The sequence below is a fragment of the Convolutriloba macropyga genome, chromosome 3, assembly GCF_964194025.1.
Source record: "Convolutriloba macropyga chromosome 3, txConMacr16.3, whole genome shotgun sequence".
Classification (NCBI taxonomy): Eukaryota; Metazoa; Xenacoelomorpha; order Acoela; family Convolutidae; genus Convolutriloba; species Convolutriloba macropyga.
In genome coordinates this window covers 38,457,908-38,472,677 of record NC_134470.1, presented here as the reverse complement: position 1 = coordinate 38,472,677, position 14,770 = coordinate 38,457,908, and the positions used below count along the sequence as shown (strand labels likewise).

General features: G+C 36.2%; 1 protein-coding gene across 1 annotated transcript in view; it reads right to left on the bottom strand.

Annotated features, from left to right (window-relative positions):
- Positions 1-687: 687 nt before the first annotated feature.
- Positions 688-14,770, bottom strand: part of LOC142336189 (fructose-1,6-bisphosphatase 1-like) — a 36,174-nt gene continuing 22,091 nt past the window's right edge. The window contains exons 2-4 of the mRNA XM_075384826.1: positions 1,861-2,007; positions 1,480-1,617; positions 688-1,121 (exon numbers count right to left, since the gene is read on the bottom strand). Coding sequence (XP_075240941.1) covers positions 813-1,121; positions 1,480-1,617; positions 1,861-2,007 — 594 coding nt within the window. The 3' untranslated portion in view covers positions 688-812. The remainder of the gene's footprint in view (positions 1,122-1,479; positions 1,618-1,860; positions 2,008-14,770) is intronic.

The window sequence follows — 14,770 nt, the reverse complement described above, 5'->3', positions numbered from 1 at the left end:
ATGCTAGATTGTGTGAAAAAACAGGTATTCAAAAATCTTAAATTACGTTAGAGATCCAAATTGAATTTTAGATGTTATGAAATGTTCCTCAGCTCGCAAAACAGCTATGAATAACAACAGTGCTCAGCTGCCAAAGGGTTCTGTAGGTCTGGAAATAAACTTACATCTACGGCTTCCTCGATACGCTACTTATCATGACGGAAATGTTCAATTCTCCAAAGGTTTTCTCAGCAAATAGAAAACAAGATTTTTAATAGACTAGTTCACACTCTATAAGGCACATACAATCTCACCTAATATTGATCTACAAATCAGAGCACCAAGACTAGAATAAAAGTGACAACCATTTCACCAATTTGGCTTTTCCCGATTGAGTATAAAAACCAGTTCATTATGTAAGACTATATCACTCTATAAGACACTATAATACAAAAGACGTTCATGTATACTTCTACTTGAAACGTCACCTCAACAAAATCAGAGCTTTTATTCAACCCAAAATTTAGCAAGCTAGATTAGATTACTAGATGCATCATTCTCTCTCAGTCTATTTTAAGATTAAGAAGAGAAACATTTTAAAAAGTTTTTTTCTTTCAAACCGTTGAGCTCATTGTCAGGGTGTACCGATAAACGTAGTCAAATTGAACAGCAAAATCCAGACAAATGATCAATAAAATAAATAATTCAAGGAAAATCGTCTCCAACACACTTCTCTCAATTTATCCTTTAGGCTTTGTGCCTTCTTTTAAATAGACAGCTTGCTCTATTTTGGTACCCAACTTATACAACCAACAATACAATGAAACTTTAAATCAATTGTGGTCATGTCTCTGTATATATTCCAATACCTCTTCCACGTCTTTCTTTGACCCAATGAAGATGGGGGCTCTCTCGTGGATGGATTTTGGCTCAATCTCCAAGATTCTTTGACTTCCATTGGAAGCTGCACCTCCTGCTTGTTCCACAATGAATGCCATTGGGTTGCACTCGTAAAGTAGTCTCAGTTTGCCATTTGGGGACTTGGTGTTGGCAGGGTACATGAAGATTCCGCCGTACTTGATGGTTCTGTGCATGTCTGCCACCATGGACCCAATGTACCTCGCACCATATGGTTCTCCACTCTAGGGTAGGGCAAAAGCTATCATAGTGAACTTTTAGATACTATTAGATACCTTTTACACCATTTCCCTCCGAAATACAGACCAAAGGGAGCTTTTTGGAGAAAATGCAAATTACGTCAAAACTATAAATGGCTCAAACTTTTTTTTACGAAATCTCAAACTTTTTAGGAGTAATCAAAAACAAACGCTGAAATCTGAAAAATTCACTCATGAGGTAATTCTCTGTTGAGTTGAACTTTAAGAGGATGTCATTGGTCCAATTTTGATGCAATGTATTACATACATTCAGTACTTTCAGGCACACCAACAATTAGCCGTGCAGATAATCATGCTGCATAATGAGTTTCCTATAAATTACCTGTGGGAACTTCTTGGCGTCGATGTATTTCTGGATTCCCGGGCTGAGATACTTGAAGTACCCCTCATTTGTGCTGTAAATCTTGCCCTTTTCTTTGACAAGCATATCCGGATCCGTCAGAACGAACTCACCAATCGTCTTAAAAGGTACAAATGACAGGTTAAACCTTGGCGGTTACTCTTTGTGATTCAAGGACCTTCCAAAAAACGAGATACTAACAACCAGCAACCCACGGCTTTCGGACAAAATTCAGAGTATCAAGCCACAGTTTCGTTAACAATTAAATTCCTAAGTGCTTAAGTACCGTTTTGCTAATTGCAACATATAAACAAAAAAAACTTATCACAGAAATAATTTTCTCAACACTGGAAATTTACTCACTGGGTCATACATGAAACCATGCACACCGTGATTTTTTAGGGCTAAGACAAGCATAGTGGCACTTCCGTATAAAGTATAACCAGCAGCAACAAAATTGTCTCCCGATTGAAGAACATCCTCTTCTTTGAAGGGCTCGTTAGTATCAGGCTAAAACATAAGAACTTCAAAGCGACACAATAAGTCAAATCATAAAAAAAATAATTAACTAAGTTAGTGGCTATCCAAAATAATTGCCTAAAAATATGGACATAAACTGAAAAAAAAAACCACGAGGTCAAATGAATTGCTCTCGAGCGACATGCGTTGGCTTAATTTTATTCGGGGCCTAGTAGTATTTTGGATGAATTACTAGGATAATTCACACCGGCTTCAAATGGTCTATTAGGGCGTATTCTAGCTGAGCGATAATGGAACCAATTTCGGTGCACTTTTAATCGAATTTCAGTAAAAACTACAAATTCAGCTAGCGGCTTTAAAGTCTAAATGAGAGCAATGTTAATCAAGCAAAACTGGACAAGTCAAGAGTGAAAAAGTTGCTTTAAAGCCAAGTCACTCAAACAAGTGGAAGAATGTTCCAGAATAAAAGCTGTCAATTGAAAAAAAAATGCGCAAAAGACAACCAACTACAATAATTGCTTCAAAATTTACTGGAGACCAATTAATAGGGATATCCCTACCAATCTCTCCTGAGTCAAATTGGAAGCAATTACAGTAGTTTTCTTTGCCTTCTTTAAACGAAAAACTTCCCATTACCTTCTTCCTCGGACTTTTCTCATTTAAAACTATAACCGTATGGTTCAAATTCAGCAGAAAAATTTGATATAAAAATACAAACAATATTTCCATCAATTCAAAAAAACAATATCTCCCTGAAGTCTTTGCAACAAAACTATTTAAAACTGTGGAATGAGAAGCTAGTTACACATTCTCTTAGCCTCTGTTGAAAAACAAATAAGCATATTTTTAGACGTTTATTCCATCTTTATGCCTCTTTTTTAAACGAACCCCTGCATGTTTCCAGGAAAACTAAATTTTCAGTTCAATAATTTTCTTCGCACTGTAATGTTCCAAATCGTATACAGTTCTCAATCACATGTCTTTAAATTATCAAAAAGAATTTCAAGTTTGGAAATACTTAATTGAGTGATTATCTCTGCTGGAGGTATATCTGATTTCACGTGATCTCTAGAATTTCTTTTTTTCCAAATAGAGAGAACTTCCCTTCTGTTTCCTATTGACTTTATGAAAACATCGCGTTGCGATTAAGAATCTGATAAAAACTTGGTCGTGAAGTTGAATGAGGGTACTAGAGACGACGAATACCAATATCAACAAAATCGCGTTGGGCGAAACTGTATGACTGTTTTGAGTTGATACTATCTCAAATTAACTTGAAAGTAGCGTTCAACTCAAAACGGAGGTGTGGAAGGCAAAAAACAATACTGCTTCAGTTTTCCCAAATTTTTCGCGTAATTTTTTTTTAAAAATTTTGAGCTGCTGTGCAAAGGTGTTGTTTAGCTTTGTCGGCGTTCACAGTTCGCAGTATGCCTCTGAAGTAGGTAACCTTAAGTCTGATTATAAGCCCATTCTAGCCTAAATACTGATCAACCACGACAAAAACAGAACGCCTTCCGCAAAAATTCAAAGCGTATTTTTACCTTTTGCAACGATGATTATTTGCTACTCTGACTTTATCGGGCACGATCCATTCTTACCATACTTTTGGACCAACATTGATCTTATGGTTGAAAACTGGTAGAAGTGGTAGAAAAAAAGATGGAAAAGCGGGTACCGATCCGAACAAAACAGAGCCTCATTGCCTCCTGGATAAGCTCTTCAAATTTACTAATCAAACTAAACACTGTCTGCCGCTAACTGCCCATCACTCACGTTAAAGTCAAACTACTCAGAGAAACTGCTAATCATGAGATTTCAAATTACCTAACCAATCACGAAGAGAGAGCCCTGCAGCAAGCAGATCAAGCAGCAGTCTCTACAAACACTTCCGCTTTCTCAATCAATCTGCATTGCCATCAACAATGATCCTAAAGTTTTTTTCTGTTTTTATCTGTTCTTATCCAATCCACAACTTTCTTGTCTTCAAATCTGCCTTATCAAAGAGAATCTCGAGTCACAAACTCTCGAAATGTTAGATGTTAGTAAAAGTATGAGACCTGACGCGTTACCTTCACTACTTTTCCAAAAACGTGCGCCATCCTTATCAAGGTCAATCTATACAATTATTCGCAATTTTTTTCAACTGGGTAAATTCCCTTCGTCTTGTAAGTGCTCTGTTGTCACTCCAACTGTCACTTCAAAGGGAAATACAGCTAACGTTGAAAAATACAGACCGGTTTCATTATTAAACATTGAAAAGGTCCTAGAAATTGGCTTGTTTTACCATTTATATATCCACTAAAGAATATCTAAACAACAGACAATTCGGTTTTCGAAGATGTCGCTCTTCCGCAGTGAATTTTGTAGTATATCTCGACAGAATCTACAATGCTATTTGCAACAGAAAACAAATCCAAGTAGTATACACTGATTTCGAAAAGACTTCTGACAAAACTGCATCAAACAGCCATTCGAGGAAACCTTTTAAAACTACTCAATATTACCTATCAAATCGATCCCAAAGTGTCCAAGCAAAAAATTGTCTTTCATCTTCCTTTATTGCTAGCAGTGGTGTTCCTGAAGGGCCTACTATATCTCCGTTACGGTTCAATGTATGTATTATTGATATTTGTCGCCTATCTGAACCTCATTTCTTTGCCGATGACACAAAATTCATTTTTCTTAGAAATAGCGGTTTGAACTTACAGGATGAATTGAAAGACATCTACCAGTGGAGCCTTGATAAGAGAATGAGCTTCAATCTAGACAAATGTGCAAAGTTAGTTATCAATCAGTAGCACGAGCAATGAAATTCTTACCTTTAGTGGTCGAAGTCTAAGACATTTGAACCAAAAAGACCTAGGGTTAATCGTTGGCAACAATCTTAGTTTGATTTCTCATTTGAAGCAAAGAGCCTCAAAAGCCTTAAATGTTCTTTAAATGATCAGGCGCAACACACCATTATATTTAAACTATAGAACCAAGCTAAATCTGTACTAGAGCATGATACTGCCCATTATTACGTACTCGTCGGTTGATAACAACCATAACGTGGAGGGATGAGAATCGTCGAGCTCATACAGAGAAAAGCATGAAAATGGATCCTTGGACAAGTTGACTTCTCTCGTTTACTAAAGTTAAATATCCTCCCTGTACCATTTTATTTACAGTTACTAGACATTTTATTTCTCGCAAAAGTAAAATCTGGTCACTACGATTACTCTTTTGTTAATCTGAAGTATATTGATACCGGCTCTATTACTTGATCGGCAACAAAACGTACGTACGAATGCCACAGGCCAGCGTTTCCTGTTGCTGGACAGAACTTCTGGTTTCGCTCTCAACAACCAGCGAACCAATTACCCAAGTTCATCAGGATAACCGACAGATTCACGAAAAGTAAAATTCTCCAATGGATGTGGAGATGTTTCGAACAGTGCTACAGTGAACTAAACCATGTACATGGCCTGCGACTTCAATTTCACAAACTGTGGACTTTCGAATGCCTGACGTAAACTGCACTCAAAAGGGACAGAGTTCCTTAGTATTTTTAGATCATTAAATCCTTTATAATAAAAACAATTTTCAAATGATTCGCTTTACAAAAAAACTGCTTCTACTTGCATTAACTGCTTCATTCAATTCATCGGCAGTTTTCTTTCAGTCTTTATATATTTAGTCTTTCTTTCTAACGGCATTGAGTAGGAAGCTGTAGGGAGCTGTTTAAAGGACATCGAACGGCGTTGTGTAGGAAGCTGTGTAAAAGATATCTAACGGCATTGTGTAGGAAGCTGCAGACTGATCAGTCAAAGTGTAAGGTCACTTGACTGTTATACAAATATTACAACCAGGCAAGTGACCTTACACTTTGACTGATCAGTCTGCAGCTTCCTACACAATGCCGTTAGATATCCTTTACACAGCTCCTTACAGCTTCCTACACAATGCCATTAGATATCCTTTATACAGCTCAGACTACAAAAGATATCCGCATGGTGGAGAATTACAGATCTGAAATCAAAAACAATTGGAAAAAGTTTAACAATTGATTACGGATGGACACAAGGAGCGCATTGAAGCCCGAGAACACAACTCAAATCTTCAACTAAAACTACTACTACTTGTTTGAAGCTACTTCTGGACGTTAATACAAAATATTTTTCACATTCATAACTAAATTTTGAAAGAGCCATTTAGAGAGATGGAATTACAATTTTTTTGGGCAAATCTATCTTGTATGAAATTTTACCCACTTCGTTGAAAAATGTTGACAATTCTGCTGGCAGGCAAATTTAGTTTTAGCCTAATTGTTGTGATCTTTAGCTCAATAGTCTTTTCCAGGATGCATGGGTTTGTGAACGCGCAGTGGTGTGAAATTGTTGGCTTGCTAGAAGGCGGAAAACTCATCAGTGTAATCGACCCAATTGTAGAACTGATTACGCGAAATAGTTCTCGAAAACCAACAGACAAATTGTCGCGTGGCTAATGTGGCGAAGAGTGTGATATAACAAATTGTAGAGCCTGTTACAAATGCGGAACATAACTTCTGGTTTCGTTCTCAACGACTAGCGAACCAATTACCAAAGTTCATCAAGATAACCGACAGAGACGCGAAAAGTAACATTCTCCAATGGACGTGGAGACCCTTCGAGCAGTGCTACAGTGAACCAAACTCTTGTGGATGGCGAATGGCCTGCGAATGCAAATTCAAAAACTAGACTTCTGAATGCCTGTGGCTAATCTGGAGAAGAGTGTAACGTAAAACAAATTGTAGAGCCTGTTACAAATGTGGAACCTGGTACCATCAACAATGCATTCTAGCAACTGCATCACCCATATAGGCAACGTCAAGAGATTAAACTGTATTTGCAAAGCTGTCAAATTGAATGTCAAACGAAAGAGAGGGTCTACAAATTGCAATGCAACAGATAATAGAGGATATCTTGCAACTGCAATATCTGAACATAACCGAATAAAGTCGGAAGAATTGCTCTCAGACGACTAGTGGGAGCTATAATCTGTTGCAGCCTGCTTCAGTCGGGGGGGGGGGGTATGGGGGGGGGGGCTAAAATCGCCAAGGGGCTTCAACTAATGACTTCATTAGAGGTTATTATATACCATTATAACCACTAACAAAATTTAAAGTGAAAAATATGATACTGATTTCGACAGAGAGAAATTCAGATCACACAAAACGACAAAAGTCGAAGGCGTAAAAGTCACTCCAGAAGTCAAATCGGTCAAGCGAAAATTTTGCATAAAGAGACCAACACATTTACAATAATTGCTTCAAACTTCGATCGAGAGCAGTTAGAAAATCACTCGACAACGCTGAGTTGCCAAACCAAAACAGTGACAACTACACCAGATAATGAAGTAGTACGAGAATTCGAGTAAGCGGATAACCTGAGAGTAAGGAATCAAATGTATACAAGCGAACATCAAGATAAATGGGACAAGGCGTGCTGGAAAATGTGTTAAAATCTGGAAAAGCGCGTGTGCTGGTTGTAAAACTCATCCAGATCAGAAGTTGAAATATTGGTATCAAAAACTATTCAGGTTAAACTGTGGACTTGTAGCAACATTTACATATGCACAATCAAACTAAAGAGAAAAATTCAAGAAAAAAATTCATTAACTGCTAAAGGAACTGATCCATAACAACTGAAAAACAGGAATATGACCTGGTACAATAATGATAACCAGTTTGACCATTTGCCACCCATCTTTATTGCTCATCAACGCTCGCAGTCTGAATAAGAAAAACGGAGTGTCAAGAATGTTAAGCGATCTTGCATGTATAAAGCCCGATATTTGTCTGGTTACTGAAACATGGCTCACTACAGATATAAAACATAACCGACTAACGTCGGGCGAATTGCTCTCAAACGACCGGCGAGCGGTTGGCTTCGTCAGTACCTAGCCACTGTTTAGTGAGGTTAGCTTTAGCTTGATTGAAAGGCCCTGAGATTAGGGTAAAAGACGATGACATCACGCCCTATAACAGCCGCTGAAGTGCGGCATCAACAAAAGAATTAAGGAGAGAGAGAGAGAGAGAGAGAGAGAGAGAGAGAGAGAGAGAGAGAGAGAGAGAGAGAGAGAGAGAGAGAGAGAGATTAAACGTGAGGGAGAAGGAATCAAGAAAATCTGTTATGCATTATGCAATTTTGTATACATAAATAACTTCCAAAGCAATTTGCTATCGTCGTGAACGTTAATCAAGGTTAATCAGATATAGGGGGTGGAAAATTTATTGCTCCAAAATTGTCGATTAGTTAACGAACATGACGCAGAATTTGGGAGGTCAAAATAAAGAGTTTCGTGTGGGTACATGTTCTTTTGAGACATAGATATTTTATCCCCTGCACAATTCTCTATTAATGTCTCAAAAGAACATTGTACCAATTTACCCACATTAATGAAACTTTATTTTGACATCCTGGGTTCCGTGTGATGTTCATAAACTTGAAAAAACTACAAAGCATTACACTAAAAGCATGCTTCCTTCGCCTATATTTGATTGACCCTGAAGGAGAGAAACGCCAGCCAACACAGAGTGAGGAAAATAGAGCTAGGAATTTTTTCCATGATGAGATTTGACTCTACAACTTCAAGTTTTCTAAACTTGTTAGTAACTAAATCATATAGAAAAAATTGAAATAGCAAAATTGCAATAAAAAAGTTTCCACATTTCGCAGTAAAGAAAATGTTCAAAAACATTTTTTGTCTCTGGATTTTTGTTATGTAACCCATTTGCAAGACTTAAAAAGCTTCGTTGGCCAGTAATGATCGTTAAACTCAGAAAAGGACAAAAAAATTCAAAAACAATAGCATATTTTAACAAAATCTTGCTAAAATTCGTGATATTAATATCTTCAGAACACCATTCCATTGTCCCAAGAGACTTGATATAGGAATCCAGTATGCCTATTTCAAGCCTTAAACAGTTTCACTGGCTCATAAAGACCCATGCACTTGGAACATGAAATTTTTCAAAAATTTTTCAAATTAAAATTTATCAAAAAATTTCTAAAACTCGAGTCATTAAAATAATGATAACAATTCCATTAACTCTAGAAACTAAGCAGCAGCTTAGTATCCAACCTCAAAGGAGGTTTCATGTCTCTTGAGGCTGAAAAACCTAAAAAAAAAATGAAACAATTTCTAAAAAACATGAAGATTGTCAAAAAATTTTCAAAAAGCTAAAAACTCGTTAAGTGTTAAAATCTTTAAAAACACTCCATTGCATCTAGAAACTAAACAATAAATTTTTATCAAACTCTAGTGGAGGTTCCTTGGCTCTTGAGGCTAGATAAACCTATAAAATAACACAAATTGTCTAAAAACTTGAAAAAAATGCAAGTTTTATAAAACAAATCGATAAAATTTGTGATATTAAAAAGTTAAAAATCATTCCATTACCTCTAAAAACAATGCAGCCACCTATTATCAAACCTTTAAGCAGATTTTCTAAACCTTGAGGCTGAAATACTTTGAATCATTACAATAAATGTAAAAGAATTTAAAATGCTATTTTTTTTTCAAAAAAATGCTAAAATTCGTGATGTTAAAATCTTGAAAAAAAATCCATTACGTCTAGAAACTTTACTGTAACCTATTATGAAACCCTAGAGGAGGCTCCTTGGCTCTTGAGGCTGGATAAAACTAAAAAAACGACAAAATTTTTCAAAACCTTGAAAAAATTTGCAAGTTTTTTCAAAAAATTGCAAAAAATCGCAAAGTTGAAATGTTGAAACCATTCTTTTACTAGAAACTACGCAGTAACCTATTATCAAACCATAGAGTGAGTTCCTTGACATCTAGGGTTTATAAAACTCAAAAATTTGACAAAAGTTTTACAAAAATGACAAACATTTTCAAAAAGTTTGAAAAAAATTGTGAAAATTTTTATAAACTTGCGTGTTTTTAGCGAGCGGTTGTTCGTCAGTAACTAGCCATGGGGGGGGGGGCGGGGTCTTCAACCTCTAAGAACCGCTCTTCACACAATAATTATAAGTCTCCAAAACAGTTTGAGCTGAAACAGAGCTGAAAGGCTCTAAGAGCACTTAATGCCCGCTGGGCGCTACCTGTTTATCTCGTTTTTGAGGACGAAAAGTCAAAAGCGTCAGACGAAAAATCGGTCAAGCGAAAAATCGCATAAAAAAAAGACCGGCAGGAATAATATAATTGCTACAAACTTCGTTTGAGAGCAATTAACAACGGGACCATAAATATAGCAAACTATGAACTATTCGCGGAGCAACCGCAACTTTAAAACCGAGATTAGGTGGAGTTTGCGTATTTGTCGAGAAACTGAAAGTCGAAGAAACTGAAAGCTGATGTCTATAGTAACAATAATGCAGTGCAAGATTTCTGTAGAATACATATACTAAAATCTGATCTACTCCAATGAAGGACGTTAGATGGACAAAATATCTAGCTGATATTACCGACGAAATTGCTATGAATGATCCAAATAGCCTGATTAAAACGGGCAGTTACTTAAATCGGTATGATATTGATTTTTTTCATGAATGAGGCTACAATCACCGACGTAAAAATGGACCCTAAACGTGGAGATCAGAAACTGAACCCATTATTTAAAAATGGACCGTACTTGTAGAAACAATCGATAGTCTTACACACCTATCTTCATTGTGAGCATTTTGCTGTTTTCTTTGAACCTGAAAAGCAAATCATGATAACAGTTTAAGTGTAATAGAGAAAAATAACAAAAAGCAACCGCATCAGAGTTATCAATGATATTGAGAAACCAAACGATGCTATTGAACTTCTTCTATGGAATTTATGGAGAATACTGAAATAACATGCCCGACGACTCTTGTCTGGACATCAGCTGATCCAATAATAGCAGATAAAAAGACGAATGGGATCGAAGGACAAGTGGAAGGAACTAAATTTTTTGAGCGCTAGGAAAAAATGAATCAAAGTTGTGTAAATGAACCCTAATGCTTAAGACTTTTGTCACCATTTTCCAAGCTGAAAAATCTACTATGTTTTACTGAAAAACAAGAGCCACCTGAATTCTTTCTAACAATCTACGAAACAATGAGAAAAAAATAAAAACACGAGCTTAGGACCGGATGAATTACCCGCATGGGTTTCGTACAAAAATTCCCACTGTCTTGTGGAACCCAACCGGGAAATCATTAACGGTTCGCTAACGTTGAATAATGTACAACAACAGATGAAAAAGACCCCAGCAATGCCTTTACCTTAAAATTAAAAAGCAGATAGCCCTAATAATTATAGGCCAATATCTGTCACTTCAACCATTGCACATTTTATTGAGGGGATTATGCTGGCAGACCAATCTAACGAGTCGTAACCAACAAATCAACACGGATTCAGAAGACAAGCTTCTACGACAAATGCACTTCTGAGACTGTAACATTATATTGCATAATTATTTGGATAGCAAAGTAGCCTCGAAAGACGTTTCAATTGATTTTGGACAAACCTTTGACAGAATTCAGCATTCAAATATTACTGAAACTCTTCGACAGTTACTACCTAAAATTAACCCGTTAGTATTCAATTGGATCACTCGGTTCCCCAAACAGAGAAACTTTTATACTGACTGCAATGGCTTGACACCAACTATGCAGAGTCTAGTATCTGGAGCAATTCTGTTCAACATCGCAACATACTAACTGCTGAAAATATGAAACTCAAATGGCAAAACTTGCCAACGATGCAATCTTCACTGTGTATGGGGAATATTTTGAAATTGGTCAGAGACTGGTGCAACAGTAATCAAATTGTCCTAATAGAAGATAAAACCAAAATAATGACAATATAGCTGGCAAAAAAATTGATATTGATGCCAGAGTTTTAAGTTGATAAAACGCCTATTCTAGGAATCACTATTGACCAGAAACTAAACTTTAGGAGCGACATTCTAAAATTACCAAAGAAAATGATTACAAATAGATATCAGCTCAACAAATTGAGAAGTTTAGGAATGGAAAAATGAGAGCTCTCACTTTTATACAACTCTTTAGTGAAATCTTCCGTTGATTGCTGTTTACCAGTTTGGGCTGTCGCAAAAACAGAAGATTTGACGCAAATTCACAGCGTATTAAAGCGATCTATAAGTATAGGCAGCATTGCTAAGTTTACAAAATATTGAAATGATACGCAGAACTGCTAAGGTACTTTTTAAATAAAGCTAAAGAAAAACGCCACATACTTTACGAAATGGTCAAAATTCAAGACCAGAGTATGCAACCGAGAATATGCGAAACAGACGTGTACACCCAAAGAAAAATTATGAAAAAACCTTCGAAACTCTTCCCCCACAGACTGAAGAGACTTTATGATGTATAACATTATTCTGTAAACCTATGTTTGGTTTGATGTGTTCATTTTCTAATTAAAGCCTTTTCGCTCCAAATTACAGAAAAACTGAATTCAGACATTCTCAAAGCCTTTCCTAAATTTACACTGTTTAATAAATACCGCAACTAAGTTCTCTATATTTTATATGCTTGCTTCGATGGGATTTCTTCCCAAATATCAAAACGTGGTTTTCTGAAATTGAGTTTCAGTTCGTTTTCAATTTTTTTTTTCATTTTCTATTCCTGTTGATAGCTACAATTACACTGGTAAAACTGTCTCTAATCTCTATTAGAATTGTCCCAAACTATTTCCCTATTTTTGTTCTGTCTCAGGAAAAAACTTCTAACAGTCAACCTTAACTAAAAATTAAACGTAAACCGACAAACGTCGGAGGATGCGACAGACGGGGTCAATTTAATTTAGAGGGAGTGTAACTTTGAAATGATTGTTGTTGTAGTGAAATCGCAGCTTCCGCTGTTGGGTGTTGCTCCCAGTTCGCCTTCTAAAGCGAAGCCCACTTGTTTCTGCAACAGCCACAATCACATGCTATTTGCCATGTGCAGATATTAATTTCCGAAAGCTTCTCGTTAACGAATCTCCGCATCATCTGGAGGAATAAGCAGCTTTGTGAACCTCGGAAAGTTATTTGACAGCCTTTTCGGCAGCTAAAATCACTTTGTTGACCCACGAGTTGAGGGAATCAAGATGAATCTGAATTTGTTCGCTCGGTTTGTCAACATTTAAAATAACTCGTCGGCAAATAAAAATAGAATCGCCGAACGTTAAACATCAGGTAAGTCATTTATAAAAACACAGAACAAGAGGGGCCGAAGAGGGCCCCTTGTGGTACACAACTCCTTACCTCCAACAATGAAAAACTAATGCTGCCGACTCACACATACTGGTTACGGTTCTGGAGATAATCGAACACAACCTCCATTAGGCAACCTCGAACTCCATTTTAACAGACCTTATTTAGTATTTCTGATGGGTGGCCTCTATCAAAGGCATTGTTGGCGAACTCAGTGTAGAAGGCGACTATATCATTTGTCACGTCTTCGTCAAGTGCCGTTGGAGTCAGTGTTGACTTCCACAAAAAGATTTAGAGACTTTATTTATGTTAATAAATATAAACTAAAATACTCAACCCTGATTGGTTGAAAAAATGGAAATACTTTTCCTTTAGATGTTTATCTGTTTACCCGTTGGTAACACAACACGTTACCCCTTTAGTCGGTACCAGTCATACCTGATATAATAAAGTATATTTCTCTCTCTACTCCGCTCTTGTTTTAGTATTGAGATATACGTTAGACTTTAGCATTGCGGCCGGTGCACTGTCTACTGAAGCTCAGATAGAAGAGTAACAGACTAGAGATCTAGAACTTTAGTTAGTCAGGTAAGCCTTAAGATTTGACTATATTCTTGAGACACCATAAGACACAAGTAGAGTAACCTCTCAAGGTAACCCTACCTCAGCACACGTCTTATCTGGTGCGACCAGTGCCGGACTATATTGAAATAACAAATTTTCATCTTTTATTCTTCATAACGGAAAAATTAACAATTGAAAAAAACAATCTCTAGATCTAACAAAACAATAGTAACAATGGCCAGTAGTTATCTACAAAAAACAAATACTAACAATTTCTTAACACCGTTTACAATCTCTGATGATTGTCCGCTAGAATACCGCGAGACAATACACAAAATACTAATAAATTTGAAGAATAACTTCTTCAAAGAAACAAAACATATACAACAAATCAGTATTCATAGAAACCATCTAGCACATTATCTACCAGTAATACTACTGGGTAGAGACAAACTTAACAAACATTATATATTCACATTAACAGATGAAACAAGAAACAAGAAAACGTTTTATAATTTTCAAAATGAAACAAAATTATCAGATATGTTTAAAACATTCTTGAAACGACATGAAGATTCTCAAGACAGATCAAAAATAACAGCAATACCAAATACAACATACAAATTACTCCGAAACACAATCGGATATTTGAACGAACAAAAAAGACAAATACAGTCAAAAAATGATAGACTCAGAAATGATATATTAAATTATAACAATTGGTTAACAAAAATTATTGTTAAAACTAAAAACAGAATTGTTGTTGATTGTTGAAAACAGAAATTATTGTTAATAACTAAAAACAGAATTAGAAACAGCTACATTTGATATAATTCAAATCATCTCAGAATTTACATTCTTATTTTGGTTAGATAACTTTGAACATATTAACGAAAAACGAATAGAGTTTGCAGAAGCATTTCACGAAGAGATTGAAAATCTGAATGAAGAACTTAGACACATCTGGGACGGTGAGTACTATTCACCACACTTCGAAAGTACATTAAAAGTATGTTCAGACAGTATAAATTACATGCAAGGACTAGAAGATTATAT